Raw genomic sequence first — 18,935 nt, 5'->3', positions numbered from 1 at the left:
TCATCAAGATACATAATATTACTAAAATAAACACACATAAATCTTTACAGTTAGCTAAATGTACTGGAGTTAGTTACTAAGCTGCGTGTGCATTACAAGTCCTTACCTATTGATGAAGGTCTCTTGGATGATACTTTGAATTGGTTGCTGCTTGACTGCACTGTAGTAGCTGTGCAGGAGACGGAAGAAGTGGCAGAAGAGGTTGCCATGACAACTTTATTAGCTTCCATAAAGGCATCCTGGAAATTGTACAGACATTTCTTCTTTGCAGCATTTTTTTTCTCTTTGCTGTCAGTAACTGCTGTTGCTTCATTGCTAGATGTAGCAGGAAGTGCTTCAGGTCTTATTTCTGAGAGTGCTGGTGCTAATATATCACTCCCTTCAATTGAAACACACAGAGTAATTAAGAATCACAGAATTACAGAATTGGTTTTCTGGCATTTAGAATTAAACATTCAATAATTTAGATGCAGACAAGCAAGGATATATCGTTAGTCTTAGCTTGGTTGGATTAGTGAAGACACCCTCCTCCTTCCTCCCCTCCCGCCCAGACAATATAGCTGTAACAAAAAGTGCTAAGAAGTCTCAGAGAACAAGTCACAAATCTTAAGTTACAATTTTAAGAACACTACTAAATGTGTGTTAACAAGTGGCAAAGATGCTACAGAAACCTTTATCCACTTCCAATTTAAAAATTAATATGGGACATGATTTTACATGCTAAGTATACAAGCTTCAATACCTGGAGTCCAGGTTAGCCATGCAACAATGACAAGCAGGAACAACATATCTTTCTATCAATATAACATCATAAATCCTATCTTTACTTATTGGTCTTTCCAGCTAACTACAGTAACACCTTTGTGATCAACCTTCCACACAAGCTTGCCACTAACCCCTGTTGGAACAGCTATCCATAACTACATTTGTAAGTGGATGAGCTATGCTACTAGGCAAGTTTTCTGGAGGTTTTAAAAGCCTTTCCTTTTAAATATCACTGTAGCAGCTTGACATAAGTTAGCAGAAGATCAGTCTGAAAAAAAGCCAACACAAAAAAACCAAGCTTCCTTTTTCATACAAGTCAAATAAAATAAAAAAAAAATTTAATATTTGCTATGATGTGAATGGAAAGATATATATCTATGTTGTTATTTCTCCTCTATTCTCTTTCACTTTTAACCATTAGTATTTCCAAAGGCTTCCTGGCTTAAAGTGATCTTTTGCTTGATTTATACCTCTGTCTTTTTGAATGACAATGCAGTCATCTCTGCACATTATAAGAAGTAGGATGTAGTACCATGTTACCAGTGCTCTTACAACCTCGTAGAAAAAGAACAGGCCTTTGTGGCAGAACACCAAAAGTTATTTAAGTTTCCCCTTAACTCCCACTTCTTTTCAGCCCTACACTTCTGAAGACAAATACAATGTCTAAATACAACTACAATGACTGTAAGTGAAAAATAGCATGCTATTCTTTCATCTTCAGCATCCTCTCCCCAACACATAAGAAATTATTTTTCAGTTTTCAGCCCCACTGGAGTAGAAATGGCAGCAAATCTCTGCCAGAATCCCCTCTTATAAAACCATGATGATGAAACGTAGCATTCCTGGAAAAAATTGCCACAATCCATTTCAAAACATAAGGCTTTTAACTAGTCAGTGTGAAGGAGTAACAAACCCTCACCAGGAATTGTATCAGGCAAAAATGTAGCAGGATTCCAGTTCTTGTCATTCATCATCTCTGATCCCCAAAGACTTATAAATTTAGAGCTATTCCAATCTGGAGTGCTCCCAAAACAGCTTGGATAAATATGATCTTGGAGAGATGCATTGAATACTTGATGCTTGTTTGTATGGTTCTGAACTGGAGCTGGCGGTAATGCCTACAAAAATAAAGAGTATTTTACTCATTAATATTCTGTTTGCTTACACAGTCACTCCAACAGCAATATTCAAATCATAGTGTTTCAATTGTGAAAGGCATTATAAAAAGCTAAGTGTAATAAAGAATACTTCCCAGAATGATAAAAAGACTGGTTTGTTGATTTTTAATGCAGATAATACATTACACAGATTGTATGTATATGGATATATTTTATAATCACAAACATTGCTTTTAGATTCAGCCAACTGATGAATACAAAAAAGTGTTCTCCAAAAATACTTGGGTTAATATATAATGGTAAGTCCTAATTTTTCATTAAAAACAGTATTTGTATGAATGCAGAACTTGCTAGGAATTATTACCTTTCAAAGCCCAAGATGCCAAAACCAATCCTCTGTGAAATGACAATCATTACCACATAAGACAATTGTGATAAAGGGATTACAAACACTTCATGATCGAAAATAAGCATGGTAGAAAAAGAAATAAAACACCTATTATTTGAAACATAATTTTAAAATTTATTATATTCTTCTGCTTTTTTCATCTACAAATATTAATGGGTTCCTGACTTAAAACTTAACAGGCAAGGAACATACCCTTTTATTCTAAGAACCGACTGGGAAAAAACCATGAGGGAACACACACTTTTCTTGTTTATAGAGGCAAGTTGTTCTGGCTCACCCCATTTCTTCTAGCTGAAATTGTTTATTCACATTCTAAAATGTAACTTTCTTCCAGAGACCTTGAGCAATGCAAGCATTATGTTCAATTACTGTCACCTTTAAAAAAGGCAAGGAAAAGTTACTTGTTCTATTTTTGCACTAGATTTGATGCAATGAAAAGCTACACAGAAGTAGATACAGATATTAAAATATCAGATGAGTCCAATGACATTTCAGACATGAAAGTCTAAACACTCAAGGCCAAGCAAACTACTTACATACCCAGTCTGCTTTTTCTATACAAAAGGATTTTCATTATCTGACTAATGGTGAAGGTGGGAGGGGCTGGAATAGCCCTCACACTCGTATACATGAGTACAAAGAAACATTTCACAGGGCAGAACAGCCTACCCATGATGAACCAGGCGTGATCCAGCAGGGCTTATTAGATCATTCACCACCAGCTCTGCTGAATTCAGCTGGCTCTTCAAAGGCAAAAGCTCCCTAAAGCTTCAGCTTCCACATATGCCTTTCTAGCTCCAGCGTAACGTAAATACATGGAGCCCAGCTGGTTCAGGTGCTGTGCCAGAGCTAATAGATCTGGCCTGCATTACAAAGCCACTCAGGGCTAGCAGCCTGCTACTCTGCATGTGGCTTCTGGTGCAGCCCTGACAGTGTGCTGCCGATGTTGCGCTATACAGAGGTCTTCCGAAAGGAAAGACAGCAGAGACCAAGGATGGAAGCTTGAGTAGACTGCTTTAAGGGATGTAAAAAGAGCTCTGGAAGGATGGCATAAGGTGAGGTACAACAATTAGGGGTTTCAGAAGAGCAGCAGTGGGCTGTTGAGAAATGGCAGGCTGGCACACTGCAGTTAAGGAACTGCTGCACTGCAACAAAGATAAGGAAGGGACACTGATAAGACAGGAGAAAACAAAGTGGATGTTAAGAAAGACAGTAAGAGTAAGTAATAGTCATCTTAGTGATCTAATCTACTCTCCTCACAACCAGAGGATCACTGGACCAGAGGAAAGGGAGATGACAAGAACATGTACCTAATGATGAAGGCTTTGCCCCTTTCAGCAGCACCCACAGTTTGATTGATTTAAATACTATCTGAAACACCACATTAATAGTAGTTCTTGCTTTTGACTTATACTTCTGAAAAGAAGTCACCTGATTCCAGCTCCTTGTTCCACTCCTTTCTCTTGTTTATTACTTACAAGTTTTGGGTCAAAAGAATTTTGCAAAAAACCCAAGTTCTCTCAAAGCACAAAACCTCTTACAAATAGACTCCCATGCCTCAGTTTTCTCAAAAAAAAAAAAACCCAAACAAGCCACTAACATTTGGAACTAGAAACCTCAGGATATTATTGCCAAGATAGAATATTGAATTTTGACCTTCAATATATATGAAATGAAGATTTAATAGTCCTATTACACTGGCTAAATTCCCATTACTGTTTCCAACATTCAAGACTCATTTGACTCCATGTTCTTTCTAATTGCATTAAGGAAATTATCAGTCTTCCTGACAAAAGCTACCCTTAGCCCTGCTGTATGAACATTCCACTACTTCTGAATCTGACCTATTCCCTACCCCCCACTATCCCCTAGTAAAGGGCTACTATTAACAGACCACAAGCTAAAGCAACTTTCATGGTTTCAATGATACTCAGTCATGCTGGTTCATACAGGTGTACAGTACTTTTCCTGGGACCGGGATGCATCCATCTCCATCAGGCTTACCTTATTGTGTGTAAAGGGAGAAGCTGTATACAAGGTGGGATGGATAAGAGGACGAGGCAGATGAGGAATTGTATGCAATGGTATATGTCCATGGATGTGAGGATAAAGATGAAGTGCAGGGTGTGCAGGTTTTTCAGGATTCATAAACTGATGGCCAGCAGGCAGGCGTCCAGTTGCAAGTGCAGAGGCTGTTAGACCTGAGGCTTCTTGTTTGCAAACATGACATTCACAAGCATTTGGACCTTGGTCAGCCTGTAAGAAAAAAAAATAAAATACAATTTTTCAATCTGCTCAAAAGACAATAAAATCAGCTATTTCTCCCATCCTTTTTTCCCCAGTAATCACTAGTGTTACTTTGTTTGGCATACATAAATTAGTATTTTCAGAGCATCCACAGAATTCTTTCACCTAATACAATGGAAAAACCTCACAGTGAAGTAAAAGCACTAGTGGAGGATCTTTATCTTAATTAAGAAAAGAATGCCCTAAAACTTGACAGTATTTCATACTATACAGATATTTAATGTCCACTATCAGTGACAACAAGCAAGATACCAATACAAATAATCAAGGACAGGGATAGCAACCCTGATCACAGTTGATCATTACTAGGCAATTAATTACCCCACTATAAAAAAAAAAAAATCAATCACATTGGATTATTGTTTTCCAAGCATATGGAAGAAAAGTATGTGTAATGGAAGAAAAATATGTGTAGAAAGTAGTAATAAGGGTCAACTCATCAACCATGAGAAATCCATGCCTTATTAGAACCTTCTACTGGGCCCCTCACTACATGGACGTTGAGGTGCTCGAGCATGCCCAGAGAAGGGCAACGAAGCTGGTGAGGGGTCTGGAGCACAAGTCTTATGGGGAGCGGCTGAGGGAACTGAGGTTGTTCAGTCTGGAGAAGAGGAGGCTGAGGGGAGACCTTATCGCTCTCTACAACTACCTGAAAGGGGGTTGTGGCAATGTGGGTGTTGGTCTCTTCTCCCAAGTAACTAGTGATAGGACAAGAGGAAATGGCCTCAAGTTGCACCAGGGAAGGTTTACACTAGATATTGGGAAAAATTTCTTTATGGAGAGAGTGGTCAAGCATTGGAACAGGCTGCCCAGGGAGGTGGTGGAGTCACCATCTCTGGAAGTGTTCAAAAAACATGTGGACTTCTTCGGGACATGGTTTAGGGGGCATGGTGGTGTTGGATTAATGATTGGACTTGATCTTGAAGGTCTTTTCCAATCTTAATGATTCTGTGATTCTGTGTGATCTTAAGGCGTAATTAACCTCTGTTGTTCCAAAAGCATTCAAGACTTTGGAAAAAAAGCAGCCCAGGAAAGAGCAGCTCCATTTCCCTCTCAGCTCAGTACCTCCTCCTGCCACTGTCATCTGACATTTCATTGGAAGATAATTTTACCAGAAGCAGTATCTGGAACACCTCCCAATTGCTAATTCTTCCCAAAGCAACACTAGCTAACACCTTTCTAGAAAAAAACTGACAGGTGGTATTCTTCTTAAATATGCCTTCCTCTCGGAAGCAAGTAGCGCTTCATTATCACTTTAAAAGCATTACAGCCTTTGACACAAGGTATATTTTAACAACCAAAGTTTTCACAAACCAAATACAATGATTGAATTAATTAGGTATATAGAGAGGAGAAAATAACTTTCTTACTAAAAAATTAGTATTATCAAGAAACCAATACTAAGGTACAAAAAAAAAAAAAGAAAATGGAAAAAAGATGTCAAACAGTATGGTGAGATTCAAAATCCAATTCTGACCAACTTTTGGGTACTGAGCATGAAAAGGAATCCAAAGAGGAATAAAGATCCCAAGTAAATGAGCAACCCCAACAGATAATGCCAAAAAAATCTCAAATGCACACGAGATGTACCGGTGAAATCTATCACTTGAATGCAGCATTACAAGGTAGATACTCAGCTCCGATTAGAAAATCAGGCTAAAAAAAGTCATTAAGAGTTTCTCAGAATAATTCTGAGAGAATTCTTTTTCCTCAAATAAAACAGAAAACAAAGGTTAAATCTGCCTTTTTATCCTACATTTTAGTTAGCCTCCCTCAGGCAAGTAGACTTACATAATCTCATGATTTTCCACAACAAATGTTGAATCTGTTCACCAGTTTCAAACCAGTTTGACAGAGGTCTCAGCCCATATAAGTACTATATACAGAAAAAACCCTCAACATACTTGCTGAAAGAAAAGTAGCTTAATACTCTTAATACATGAGAAAATACTTCCAGTGGAAGGCCTTACAAACGTCTTTACCACAGGGGAACATCTAATGGGAGTTCCCACCTTACTGTCATCTAAGCTCTCAAAGGTGCCCCTTCCAATGTGGATTCTTTTGTACAATAAGCAATAAAAGTGCCTGGTATGTTCCCTCCTAAAGCAGCGAGCCCGTGTAGTACCTGCAGGGTACCTCAGATTAAAAGCCACACAATCATAAGGACACGTCTACTGGATGCTTTGCTTTGGTGCTCAGCTGTTATACCAGACACCACTACCTGCTGAGCAGATACTCTAGGCTTTGTTCTCTGAGTGGTTTGGTGACCTTACAATAAAGAGCTTAATAATCTTAAACTATTAAAAAAACTCCAAACATCAACTACCCCAAGACCCATGCCATAAGTCATGCGGTACATTTAAATACACAGGGTTTCAACAGGAAAAGTTAGTCCTCAGATGTAGTATTAAGAAATGCCTGTTAACTAAGTACACATCATCCCCCTGTCAATTAATTTCAAATAACTTAACAGTAACATTTAACAAAGACCAATCTCAAACCTCCAAGGAGAAGTGCTTCTTAGCTTCTGTTTCTCATTCATACAGGCAGGAATAAACTTTTTTCCCCTTTTACTGAAGCCACCTTCAATATAACTAACATATTTCAGGTTTTAACTGTAGGAAGGTATTAGCCATGACAATATACCCCAAAAAATATTTTAGGTATCATATGTATCTACTGAAAACTTAATATATTAAAAGTTAAATATTTAATCAAAGATGTAAATGTATTATTATTCAAGCAACCACATTTAAAAAGTTAATTTACTACAAGGGTTTCTTTTAAATTACTATACCTGCTGACTAGGGTAAGACGGTGGAGGACTATCCATTTTTGCTTCATCTTTCCTTAACGTCCTTTTTCCTAGAGACATTTCTTCCTTTTGAGTCCCTGGTGGTTCACCACTGCTCTCCCCATCCGCTTCTTCATCATCTGCTTCTGAGGAACTGCTGCTAGTACTGCTCACCTGAGGAGACTGGACAACATTAACTCATTAATAGGAGTGAAGGACAGGCCTTTCTCCAGTGAGCACATCCAACTGCCAGAAAAAGATATGACACTGTAAATGCTGTACCTCATCTTTCAACGCCATGTTTTCACCTCCGCCATTTAGCTCACTGTGAATTCCATTCATGTTGGCTACAACCTCTGCATCGTCGTAATTATTCAGTGGGTAGATATCAGCAAATTTTGCTGATAATGGTGCAACATCTTCATCATCACTACCACTGAGGAGAAAAAAGGCTTAGATAAATCACAGTGCTCGGTAACCTCAGTTATTGTGAAAGTCAGTAACACCAAAGTGAAATAAAGTTGAGGGCATCTCTTGTATAAATGTTCCAATTAGTGGTCAAAGGATTGTCTTCCAAATTGTTTAACTAACCTTATTTTTTCAAGCAAGTAAAATCAAGCAAGCTGCCGTACAATCCTACTGAATATAGTAGTTGCATGCCTGAATGACAGACTGAATCGAAAATAAGATTCTCTGCTATTTCTGTGTTAAATATTTTTCCACCACTGTTTTCTGACCAAGAATCTATCAAATAAACAATGACAGGATATGTATGACCTTTAATTTGATAAAGAAAGCCTTATGCTAATTATTTCCTTTGCAGAAAGTGTGAAGTGGAAAAAAGTACAATATAAAATTCAAGTTTTTCCATACATTAAATGTCAAACCAGTAACAGTAAGTAAGGAACATTGAACACATCACAGTAACTCAAATTTCTCAATAGCAATTAGCTCCTAGACAATACCACATCTATGTGCTTTTCAGAAAATTCTAAAATAATTAATGGACATTTTTGCTGTACAGACAGCTAGTAAAAGAAAATTAATGTTTAATTACCCACTCCAGGGAAGTGTTGCAAAGATTGGTTTGTTCATGTTTCTACAGCAATCCAGAGCTCTTAAAAAGAGCTCTTAAACTGTGCACTTTATCTTTTTGCATTCCATGAGATACTGCACCAGAATTTAATTACATGATGGCACCATTAGGCATATTTCAAATGTGCAACAAGGAAATAAAACACAGCAGATATGATGAGACATAAAATGGCCCTTCCCCAAGGAGCAGTGGTATTTCCCTAAAAATATCCTTCTTACAGTAAATAATACTTGGATTCAACTGAACTAGCTTCCAAAGCTAGTTAGAGACTTATAGAGACATATTAAATATAGAGACATATTAAACAATTTTGGATGTTCCAGCACTAAAACTAAAGAGAATCTACAGAAATTGCAAACCACACATTTAAGAATATGTAGCTAAACATACCGCCACATAATCTGTTTTCAAGCACTCCCCAAACAGGTTCAGAAATTAAAGTCCTGTTACGGAAGATTAAACCATTGATGGTAGGAGACGCAAAGGTATACGTTTAAAGGAAACTGAACTTAGGGAAGTGATATTCATCAGAAACATCCCACACATCTGCACTGTCCTTGTTCATGACACCGTATTAATACAGAGGGCTAATGCCAATTCCCTTGACTGTACTGACAACAGGTATTTCATTAGTGTTCCCACCAGTACTGAAGTAGGGTTTTTTAAAAACATTCCTTTAGAATGTTTTTAAACCACATGACAGAAGAGACTGCTTGTTAGCTGTATCCTAACCATGTACAGAAACCAGCCTACCAAGCAGTTTTAACCCTTCAGAATAATGGAAGGGGCAGAAGCCTACCACTAGGCGAATGCCTCAAATCTGACGGTCATTCTGATATAATAAAATAGAGAGCGTGGCAGATCCCTCTGAAAGGGACAATAATTTTTGATGCAAGACTCGAATTAACACAACTTCAACAATTCTAAAAGCCTCTTAATACAGGCTTTTTTGGAACTAAACTGATTCATGTGAAATGATCATCCCTAAAAGAAACAATCACCAGTTCCCTTGCTCAGTACAAGAAAATGTGACACTTTAAAATGATGCTCTACGGCAGGTCAGTATCTGATGTCCTTTTAATCTCAAAGCAGGAAAGTACATACTGCACAAGTTCTAGCAACACTGATAAGTCAATGTCTTTGGGAATTTAAGAACTTTACAAGATGATTTTTTTAAAATTATTATTTATGTTTGCACAACATACAGCACTGGAGTTGTGGTCTGCTGAACACAGTACCATTATAAAATAATTTTCCGAGACAAAACTACCATCACATAATGACAGTCAATCAATGCAACTTTCCTGCTTAAGTTCAACTCATTACAAAATTTTAAAACAGAAAAAAGAACTTACAAAGTTGGTGCAGAACCATTATCTGCGAGGATCAGTCTGGGATGTTGCTGAATTGTAATAGGCGAGCTGGAACCTGAGCCTGAACTTGCTGAAGACATACTTGGTGGGCGGATCTCAGACAGATAATCCGGAGCAGAATCAATTTGTAGTGGTAACTGGTTAATGTGGATATCATCCGTTATAGGAGAATCCATGATGCCACATGTTAAAATGTGTGAAAGGCTGCAGTCATCACAAGTACATCTGTTCAAGAATTAAGATTACAGATTTTTATGACCTTGTTTGTGTAGCATTCATTTAAAGTAACCACACTCTTTGTTCCTTTTTCCTCGAACAAGAAATTAATGATTTATTATGACTTCATATTAAAAACATCAGCTCACCTTCTTCTATAATTACAGTTGGGACAGTCAGGCATGCTCAAACGTGATGACAGCATATGTCTCATTGTGTCTGTGAAGTTGTTCTCGCCAGCTAGTGCTTTCTTGTTATTAAGCTGAAGTAAATTATAAAGGCAGTGTTTTAGTAGTGCAAGTCTTTCCATTAACAAATCAATGCCATATCATGATTAACAGATTACATAATCAAAAAGTGTTCTTCGGGCAAAATATTTTAAAAACAGAAAAATTCAGAATAATTTCATGAAGGTGGCGTTTTGATCATGAGTGAAAAAAGGAAGAAGTTCAAAGTTACAAACAACGAACATTTGACACGGAAACTCTTCACAGAAAGTGTATTTCTACTATGAAATAGTGAAGTGGCCAAGTCCATCTCCTTGACTCATTTGTACGTGCATCTTGCATGGTATTTCCGCTGATGCACACTGAACTCAAGCAGTTCTTGCCTTGTTTCATGGTAGGCACAAAAGGACACTGCTGACAAATGGAGAGAGAATGCAAACTCACCCTTAGCTTGCAAAAAAGAACTAGGACTAGTTCTGTAGCCACAATGGGATAGATTCAAGGAATGAAGTAGCTGCCCAGAACAAGACCTGACTGCATTAGTGAAAAAATACAATCCAAATAACATCTGGCAGAAGCCTAATCCTGAAAGCACCTGATTTCATTAGATACCTACAAACCTTAGGTTAAACAAGGATGTGCCTAAGCTTCCACTTGTACAGGTGCCCAGACCTGATCCGTACCTAAGTAGCCATGAGCTTACAGCTCACTTAAGCCCAATTAGGATCAAGGAAAAAGAGGATTCTTCCTGAAGTTCTCTGAGGAGCCCTGTCTACCAGATGTTCTAAAGACATGGTTAACACAGGCTTATGTTCCTTATAGGAAAAAGTACTTACTGATGACTGCTTTGAGATATTGCCAATTTAAGCTTAAGTTTATTAAATTGTACTGCCCTACTCTCTCTTTCTCAGGCTCATGACTAGCATTTCTTTCTGCACAGTGGTACAGAAGCAGAGAGGTTCACCATCCAGTCTTGACTCTGAGTCACACTGTACTCACGGAAAGCATGATGATACATATTTGAACACTTCTAGGCAACAGAAGAGAGTATTATGTCTTAAACAGCAGATAGCTTTGTAATAAGGTAGGAACTTCTAACCAGCCCCTCTCTGGCTACAGCTTAAAAAAGGCAGATAGTTCTGCTCAGCATTTACCCCACAAAACAGATGCAGGAGCCATCTCCAGAGTTGTAACAGATGTAATCATCTGCCCCGCTACCACGGCTCACCCTCCTCAGCTCTGCACACACAACAGAATCTGTTAAACTCTTGAACACAATATTCGCTATCACGGGTATCAAGGCAACTCCATGCTCAATGTAATGGCTGTTTTGGATCCCACTCTAAGGCATCAAAAATTCCCCTTTTATTGTATAATGAATTTTAACATTTGGTATTCAATCTAAAGACTATGGTACTTATGTTTTTACCTTCCAGTAACTGAGATGACATGCTATTACATACCCTTCTTGGATCTTGCTTTTCTGTATTTCAGCTGACCAAATTCCATGCCTGGCCCAGTTGCAGAATTAGATCATACAGAAGTAGTACAATATACTACACTCATATGTTTGCATGTTACAAATATACATGAAGCATTAGTAGAACTTAGTATGGTATAAAAAAAATAAATCCTACCTGCTCTTCAATAAAACGCCTCTGTTTAAAAAATTCCCAGTCTTCCTTTAGCATGCGTTGTTTTGTTTTCATTGCCATCTAAAAGAGAATTTAAGGAAAACTCATTGATTCAGTCATAGAAATCCACTGACTATGGTCAACTGGTCTATCAGTTTCATTAAACATAGTTTGTCAATACTATTTTTAAAATACTTACATACTTACTCAATATGAAGTATATTTTATTTTGCTAATCAACTGATTCAAGTCACTTGAACATAAGATTTTACATTCATTTACACTATTTTTCAGTCTGATTTTTCCACTGTTATTCCTTATAGAATCATAGAATGGTTTGGGTTGGAAGGGACCTTTAAAGGTCATCTAGCCCAACCCCCTGCAATAAGCAGGGACATCTTCAACTGGATCAGGTTGCTCAGAGCCCCGTCCAACCTGACCTGGAATGTTTCCAGGGATGGGGCATCTACCACCTCTCTGGGCAACCTGGGCCAGGGTTTCACCACCCTGTGAAAAACTTCCTCCTTAGATCTAGTCTGAATTTACCCTGTTTTAGTTTAAAACCATTGCCTCTTGTCCTATCGCTACAGGCCCTGCTAAAAAGTCTGTCCCCATCTTCCTTACGAGCCCCCTTGAAGTCCCAGCAGGCTGCAATAAGGTCTCCCCACAGCCTTCTCTTCTCCAGGCTGAACAGCCCCAACTCCCTCAGCCTGTACTCCCAGCAGAGGTGTTCCATCCCTCTGATCATTTTTGTGGCCTCCTCTGGACCTGCTCCAACAGGTCCATGTCTGTCCTGTGCTGAGGGCTCCAGAGCTGGAAGCAGCACTGCAGGTGGGGTCTCGCCAGAGCAAAGCAGAGGGGCAGAATCCCCTCCCTTGCCCTGCTGGCCACGCGGCTTTGGATGCAGCTCAGGATGTGGTTGGCCTTCTGGGCTGTGAGCGCACATTGATGGCTCATGTCCAGCTTTTCATCTACCAGTACCCCCAAGGCCTTCCCGACAGGGCTGCTCTCAACCCCTTCATCCCTCAGCCTGCACTGCTACCGGAGGTTGCCCTCACCCAGGGGCAGAACCCTGCACTTGGCCTTGTTGAACTTCATGAGGTTCACATGGGCCTATTCCTTGAGCTTGTCCAGGTCCCTTTGGACGGCACCCCGTCCCGCGGGCATGTCACCCCTGCCACTCAGCTTGGTGTCATCTTCAAACTTGCTGAGGGTGCACTCAATCCCACTGTCAGAATCATTGATGAAGATATTAAAGAGTACTGGTCCCAGTATGGACCCCTGAGGGACACTACTCAACACTGATCTCCATCTGGACATTGAGCCATTGACCACTACCTTCCGGATGTGACCATCCAACCAGTTCCTCAATTCACCAAACAGTCCAGCTATCAAATCCATATCCCTCCAATTTAGAGAGAAGGATGTTGTGGGGGACCAATGTCAAAGGCTGTAGAGAACTCCAGACAGATGACATCAGTAGCTCTTCCCTTGTCCACTGATGTAGGCACTCCATCATTATGTTAATATTTCTTTTAATTAAATATTTTCATAACATTTTCAAGAAAATGTGATTGGCATTAAATTCTCAACATCTCAGATCCACTAAAACCCATTAAAATCTAGACAGACAGGACTTTTGGCAAGGCCTAAACACAGGCTCAAGTGCAAACTCTATGATCAGAGTCATTAAGGTCGGAGAAGACCTTTAAGATCAAGTCCAACCATCAAGACAATACCACCATGCTCACTAAACCATGTCCTGAAGTGCCATGTCTACACATTTTTTTCAACACTTCCAGGGATGGTGACTCCACCACCTTCCTGAGCAGCCTGTTCCAGTGTTTGATCACTCTCTCGGTGAAGAAATTTTTCCTAATATCCAATCTAAACCTCCCCTGGCGCAACTTGAGGCCATTTCCTCTTGTCCTTCGCTACTTACTTGGGAGAAGAGACCAACACCCACCTCACTACAACCTCCTTTCAGGTCTCCCCTCAGCCTCCTCTTCTGCTGACCAATGTTACCACATGTGGAACTAACCACCCAATCAAAAAATCAAACAAATTACAAGAGTAAACAAAATTAAGTAGTGACCTAGACTAACACTATTTACTACTTTTTTATCTCAATGTATTTCATTCTCATGATTTATTTAAGGCTAGAAAAACATTTTGTAACTACTCATCCCTGAATCATATCACCATAAATGTACATAGAGCCTGTAACTTTTTGTACACAAATTAAATTTTTCTAACTTAGTAATTTAGTAAATAGATTAGTAAATAAATGTAATTTAGTAAATAATTTAATAAATAAACTTACTCTGACAGAACGCAAAAGCCTTCATGAACAGAGCAAAATGCAAGAACAAAGCCTCTTCTATTGTACCTTACAATGTTTTAAGAGGACTAGTACACCAATGAGGAAAAACAACTATCGAGGTCATCTTTTAAAGTTCTTTTCATTTACCCTATTATTAAAAAAAAAAATCTACCACCTCGTGGAATATAACAAATTGCTTCATGAAGATAGGTTAGTGAGCCAAAGTCTAGTATGTTATAGCACTAGCAGTCTTTTTTTTTTCTTCAAAAGCATGCCTCCAGAAATTAACACTTGACCAAAAGTTTAAAGTCTTACTATTAACCAGGTTTTTTTTTTTTCCACCTGTATTAATTAAGTGTATTATTGCTATTATCATTATTTAACTTGGGAAAATGAAATTCTAAGCTGGGGATTTGAAACAGTATTAAGTGGTAAAGTTTCGCCTAGTAAGTTCCTGAAACTATCAGCAGCATGTAATTCTAATTACTACTATGCATTTTGATTTCCCTTGCTCCAGTGAGGTTACATTAACACCAAAAAATGAGTTTATCACGTGCACGTGTGTCTTTTTTTAAAAAAAGTAGCATGTATGAAATATTCTCGAAACATTAGCACCATTTCTTAGACACACTAAAAGGTACTGCAGGGTCTGCGGCCAAAAACATCAGAGATTTCATCCTGGCTGTACTACCAACTTCTGCGCACCCTTGAGCTGTATTTAAGCACAGCAATACTCACTGGTTTAGGTGCCCTGCCACCTAGCTGAATCCTAACCATCAAAGACAGGCACCTACATTCGCTATGTATTTTAAGAGAAGACTTTAATGCCAAAGAATGAAGTTTAAAACAGCCAGTGCATTAACTGGGAGCTGCCTACTCAAGCCTGCCAAGAAACTATCACAGAAAACAGCATGGTTTAAGTCTTGGTACTCTTGAGTACTAATGGGAACAGGGGCTGAAGCTAAAGTTCTTCAACTTCCAACTTTGCAGCCTTTCCAATACCCCATGTCTGCAAGTATCCTAAGTTATTAGTTCCATAAAATAATAAGAAATCACTTCTCTCCCCTCTTTCTTTTCCCCAATGAATGTTTATTTCGGCAGAGCAAAGCAGCTGCAATACAAACCACATGATTCATACCCAAGAATTCTGCTAGGAAGTGGGAGACAAATTCAGGTGTCACCAGAAGGAAAAATTTACACTTCACTCTTGCACATCTGCAATGAATATGCTACCATTGCTGCCCAATGGAGAAGAGAGGTCCACTACCACCCTTTCCCTTCCTCCCTGTTTATTTGAGGCTAAAATGTATTTGAGATCCATTAAACAAGACACTGTAAAGTGAGACAGGCAGGTGAAAAAGTATTTTTCCGTTCTGAAATGGATTTAATCATGAAACAAAACCAGCAGTTTGGTCAGAACTGACACATACCACTAGATCACCTGTGAGAACTCTGACGTTCATACATATGTCACAGGATGCTTACTGCTTCTAAATTTTAAATGCTGTATCAAATGTAAATAGCACATTTCAGCATCCCAAATTACACCTGTGAATCTAATCTATTTTCATAGCTTGTTTCCCTAGAAATAACAAAAATAACTCCTCTTATCACAAAACTTAGAGCACCCAAAAACAGCGAGCGTTTCCATTATTTATACAGCCACCAATTATGCCTGTACAATACATGTTTTTCTATTAAGTTGACCAAGCTTGTAAAAAAGAAAAAAAAGTCGCACACAAATATGGAGAGACAAGCAAGAAGCTCTCCCTGGGCTCTTGTGGAACTGGGCAAAGGCACTCCTGTATTCCTTTCTTCTGTGGGAGCCAGCAGTGGGAAAAAAGGAACACTTTCACACAAAGTATATACAACTGACTAGCCATTACTTATGGGAAAGATCCAGATATATTTAGGATCTCCTGAGTTAAATGTAGTGTAAGTTTGGTAAGAAAAACCGGGTCTGGAGGTACAGGTTGCATACATTTAAACTCTCCTGTATGCCAGATACCCTAAACATCATCTTCAGATTTTAACATGTGATGAATACAGGTGCTGATATGAATGAAACCTTATTCTAAATTTTATTACATCATACACATATGGTATAGCAGTGTATTAAGTTACATGTTTGCGCATGACAGCTGTCTTACACCGTCTTTTAAAAAAAAAAAAGTAGTATTTATATTGCTTGCAAAAGCTATTCATTTTTTTCCCCCCAAGAACAAGTAACATAATATACCATAGTGGAGGGTCCATTAATTATCTCTGACGGTGCCCTGTCTAAAATTTCGGGTCTAGTTCCACAGTAGATAAATGAGGACCATTATTAAGTTCTCTTCTGTGATGCTCTGTATTCTAACCTTTGATACATTAGCAAAATGCCTCACAATTTTGTTAAGCCAAGAGGCAGCAAATAATGAACATTCATTCACTGTTAAGATCCACAGTTTCCATAGCGTGCATGATTATTTTTGATCAAAAGACTATAACCACAGGTTATCACTAACACAGGGTTTTTAAGGTGCGATTGTGAAAATGTTTTTTCTACATATATACACCAATATAAATATCAATATCTCCTTTAAAATTTGATGGTTTAATTTTTAGAATTTTTCCCCTACACAACTCCCTTGCAGGTTTTTTTTGTTCCTTAGGAAATAAGAAGTCATCATATTAAGTATCCCCAAATGGGAGAAGGGTTTCTCTTTGCGTAAGGACACAGGCTTCACTGAGCAGATTAAAAAAATGCTATAAGACAGTACTTATGGCAGTCGCATGGTCACCTGATACAGAGAAATATAGAAAAATCAATTAAGAGTTGATTTAGAAGTGGTAGAGATCAACCAGTCAGAAGCCTGCTATGAATGTGACTCTACAGGAATTCCACCTTTTTGAAAAATAAGTGAATGACGAGAAATGAAGTGGGCTACTAGAGAGGCAGCATCAGACAGCCACAACACTCTGACACCACAGGGAAAATGACTTGTAGTAGCAGAAAATGTGAGACGAAATTTTACTGAGCTGCCATCAAATATTTAGGTGCACAAGAGCAGCCAGACCAAGAGAAAACTTGGTAATTGATAGCTGACAGATGCAGATCCCAAATATAGAACAATTTCTAAAAATAAAATTACTTATGTCCTGTCTCCATCTTGAAGGTACTGGAATCAATGGCAAAAGTTCACTTAAATCTTCATCATGGGGAACAGCTTCTGAAGGACATTCACAGAGTATTATAAAACTTAAAATATGCTTGTTATCCATAGGAGTAACATCACATTACTCTCAAATTGGATCTCCATATTCCTAATTTTCACAAAACTTCAGAATACAAGGAAAGTTCTATAAAATTCTGTATCTTCAATTATTTCAAGACACATTCTTTCTTCTAGCATACTTAAGACTGAACTAAACAGTATTCAAAGCCTTATCCAGAGGTGGTTTAAAAAAGAGACAAAAGTCACAAGCAGTTTTGGAAGAGTATAAACAACCACCTGCAAAATAAACAGATATTTTTCTGAAAATTAAGCTCTTGACACTGTAAGAGTCAGCACAACAATGTGATTATTTTCTGACACGTAGCACGAACTCAGAAGAATCAGCTGTCAGAACATATACTTAATTAAAAAAGGATAACTTCAGAGGTCTCAAATATTTATGCAGTGAGACTCTGGATTCCTGATTTTGACAGCTGTACAAAGGTCATCATCACACCACCTCTAAACAATGGCACAACAATCTGCTTCAACAATTTGAAGATGCTTCTGCACAATCACCATTAAGTATTGGTATGTTAGTGTTCTTGTTTCATTGATTTCAGTCTTTCAGTATAGAAAAGTTACATTTTGCTACTTTAAAGCTCTGGACAAAAATACCAAAGAAACTCTTCACTGGAGGTACAAGCCTTGCATAGGCTTCTCCCTACATAATCAGTCTTGAGAACTGTTTACATGATTCTTACCTGTTCATCAACATAATCATCTATTCTTTTCTGGCATTCGAGCCACGCTTCCGCAACTTGACCCATTTCCTGTTCCAGCTGATGATACCTTTGTAACAAGGTACTATACATATCTTCGCTACAGGAATCGTGTGTTGTTCCAAGCCTAAAGGTTCAAATAGCACTTGTTATAGAAGAAACATTTTACTGGAAAAAAAAAAATCACGTTTTTAAGTTCTGCCAGCCAAAAGAGTGTTGTTAAAGTGCAATTATTGATACACATAGGCCCACATAGCTGCTTGTATCCCAAAATGGAGTATTTTTAGTCATTTTTCAAAAAATATCCAACAACTGCTTGTTCCAATGTTCTGTAACCAACAATAGCAAGATTGTGGGAAGTGCAAGATTTCTAGAGCCTCTTTCCCACAAGCAACCAGATGTCAAACCTACTGAGCCGTATTTATTCCAATTTTGATGCTTGATATATCTATCCTTCCAAATTCTATGGTCTAAATATACATGCTGACTGTTTATTGAAGAGCTATATAGTAAAAAAAGCCAGAAGGTTGTTTATGAGAACTCTCATGACCAATGCTAAAAAGATCACTAGACGAGTTGAAGCTCCAGCTGGGAAAAGTGCTGTAAAATGAGACAAATGAAATAATTTAGTTGCATGCAGTTATCTACTATTACTTGAGTATTATCAAGTTCAAAATGTGGTTATGCCGTTCAG

The 18,935-nt window shown here is 38.3% G+C and overlaps 1 protein-coding gene across 2 annotated transcripts in view; it reads right to left on the bottom strand.

The window, feature by feature from the left end:
* The window catches only part of FAM193A (family with sequence similarity 193, member A), a 50,416-nt gene that overhangs the window by 14,982 nt on the left and 16,499 nt on the right, over positions 1-18,935 (bottom strand). For both annotated transcript variants that reach the window (XM_010284846.1, XM_010284847.1), the window contains 9 exons: positions 18,224-18,368; positions 11,943-12,020; positions 10,228-10,340; positions 9,845-10,087; positions 7,676-7,829; positions 7,397-7,576; positions 4,297-4,548; positions 1,685-1,883; positions 107-379 (listed from right to left, as the gene is read on the bottom strand). In XM_010284846.1, the coding sequence (XP_010283148.1) occupies positions 107-379; positions 1,685-1,883; positions 4,297-4,548; positions 7,397-7,576; positions 7,676-7,829; positions 9,845-10,087; positions 10,228-10,340; positions 11,943-12,020; positions 18,224-18,368 (1,637 nt within the window). The remainder of the gene's footprint in view (positions 1-106; positions 380-1,684; positions 1,884-4,296; positions 4,549-7,396; positions 7,577-7,675; positions 7,830-9,844; positions 10,088-10,227; positions 10,341-11,942; positions 12,021-18,223; positions 18,369-18,935) is intronic.

This window comes from Phaethon lepturus, unplaced genomic scaffold, assembly GCF_000687285.1.
Source record: "Phaethon lepturus isolate BGI_N335 unplaced genomic scaffold, ASM68728v1 scaffold4294, whole genome shotgun sequence".
NCBI lineage: Eukaryota > Metazoa > Chordata > Aves > Phaethontiformes > Phaethontidae > Phaethon > Phaethon lepturus.
The sequence above is the reverse complement of the archived record's forward strand: the minus strand, read 5'-3'. Positions and strand labels throughout refer to the sequence as shown.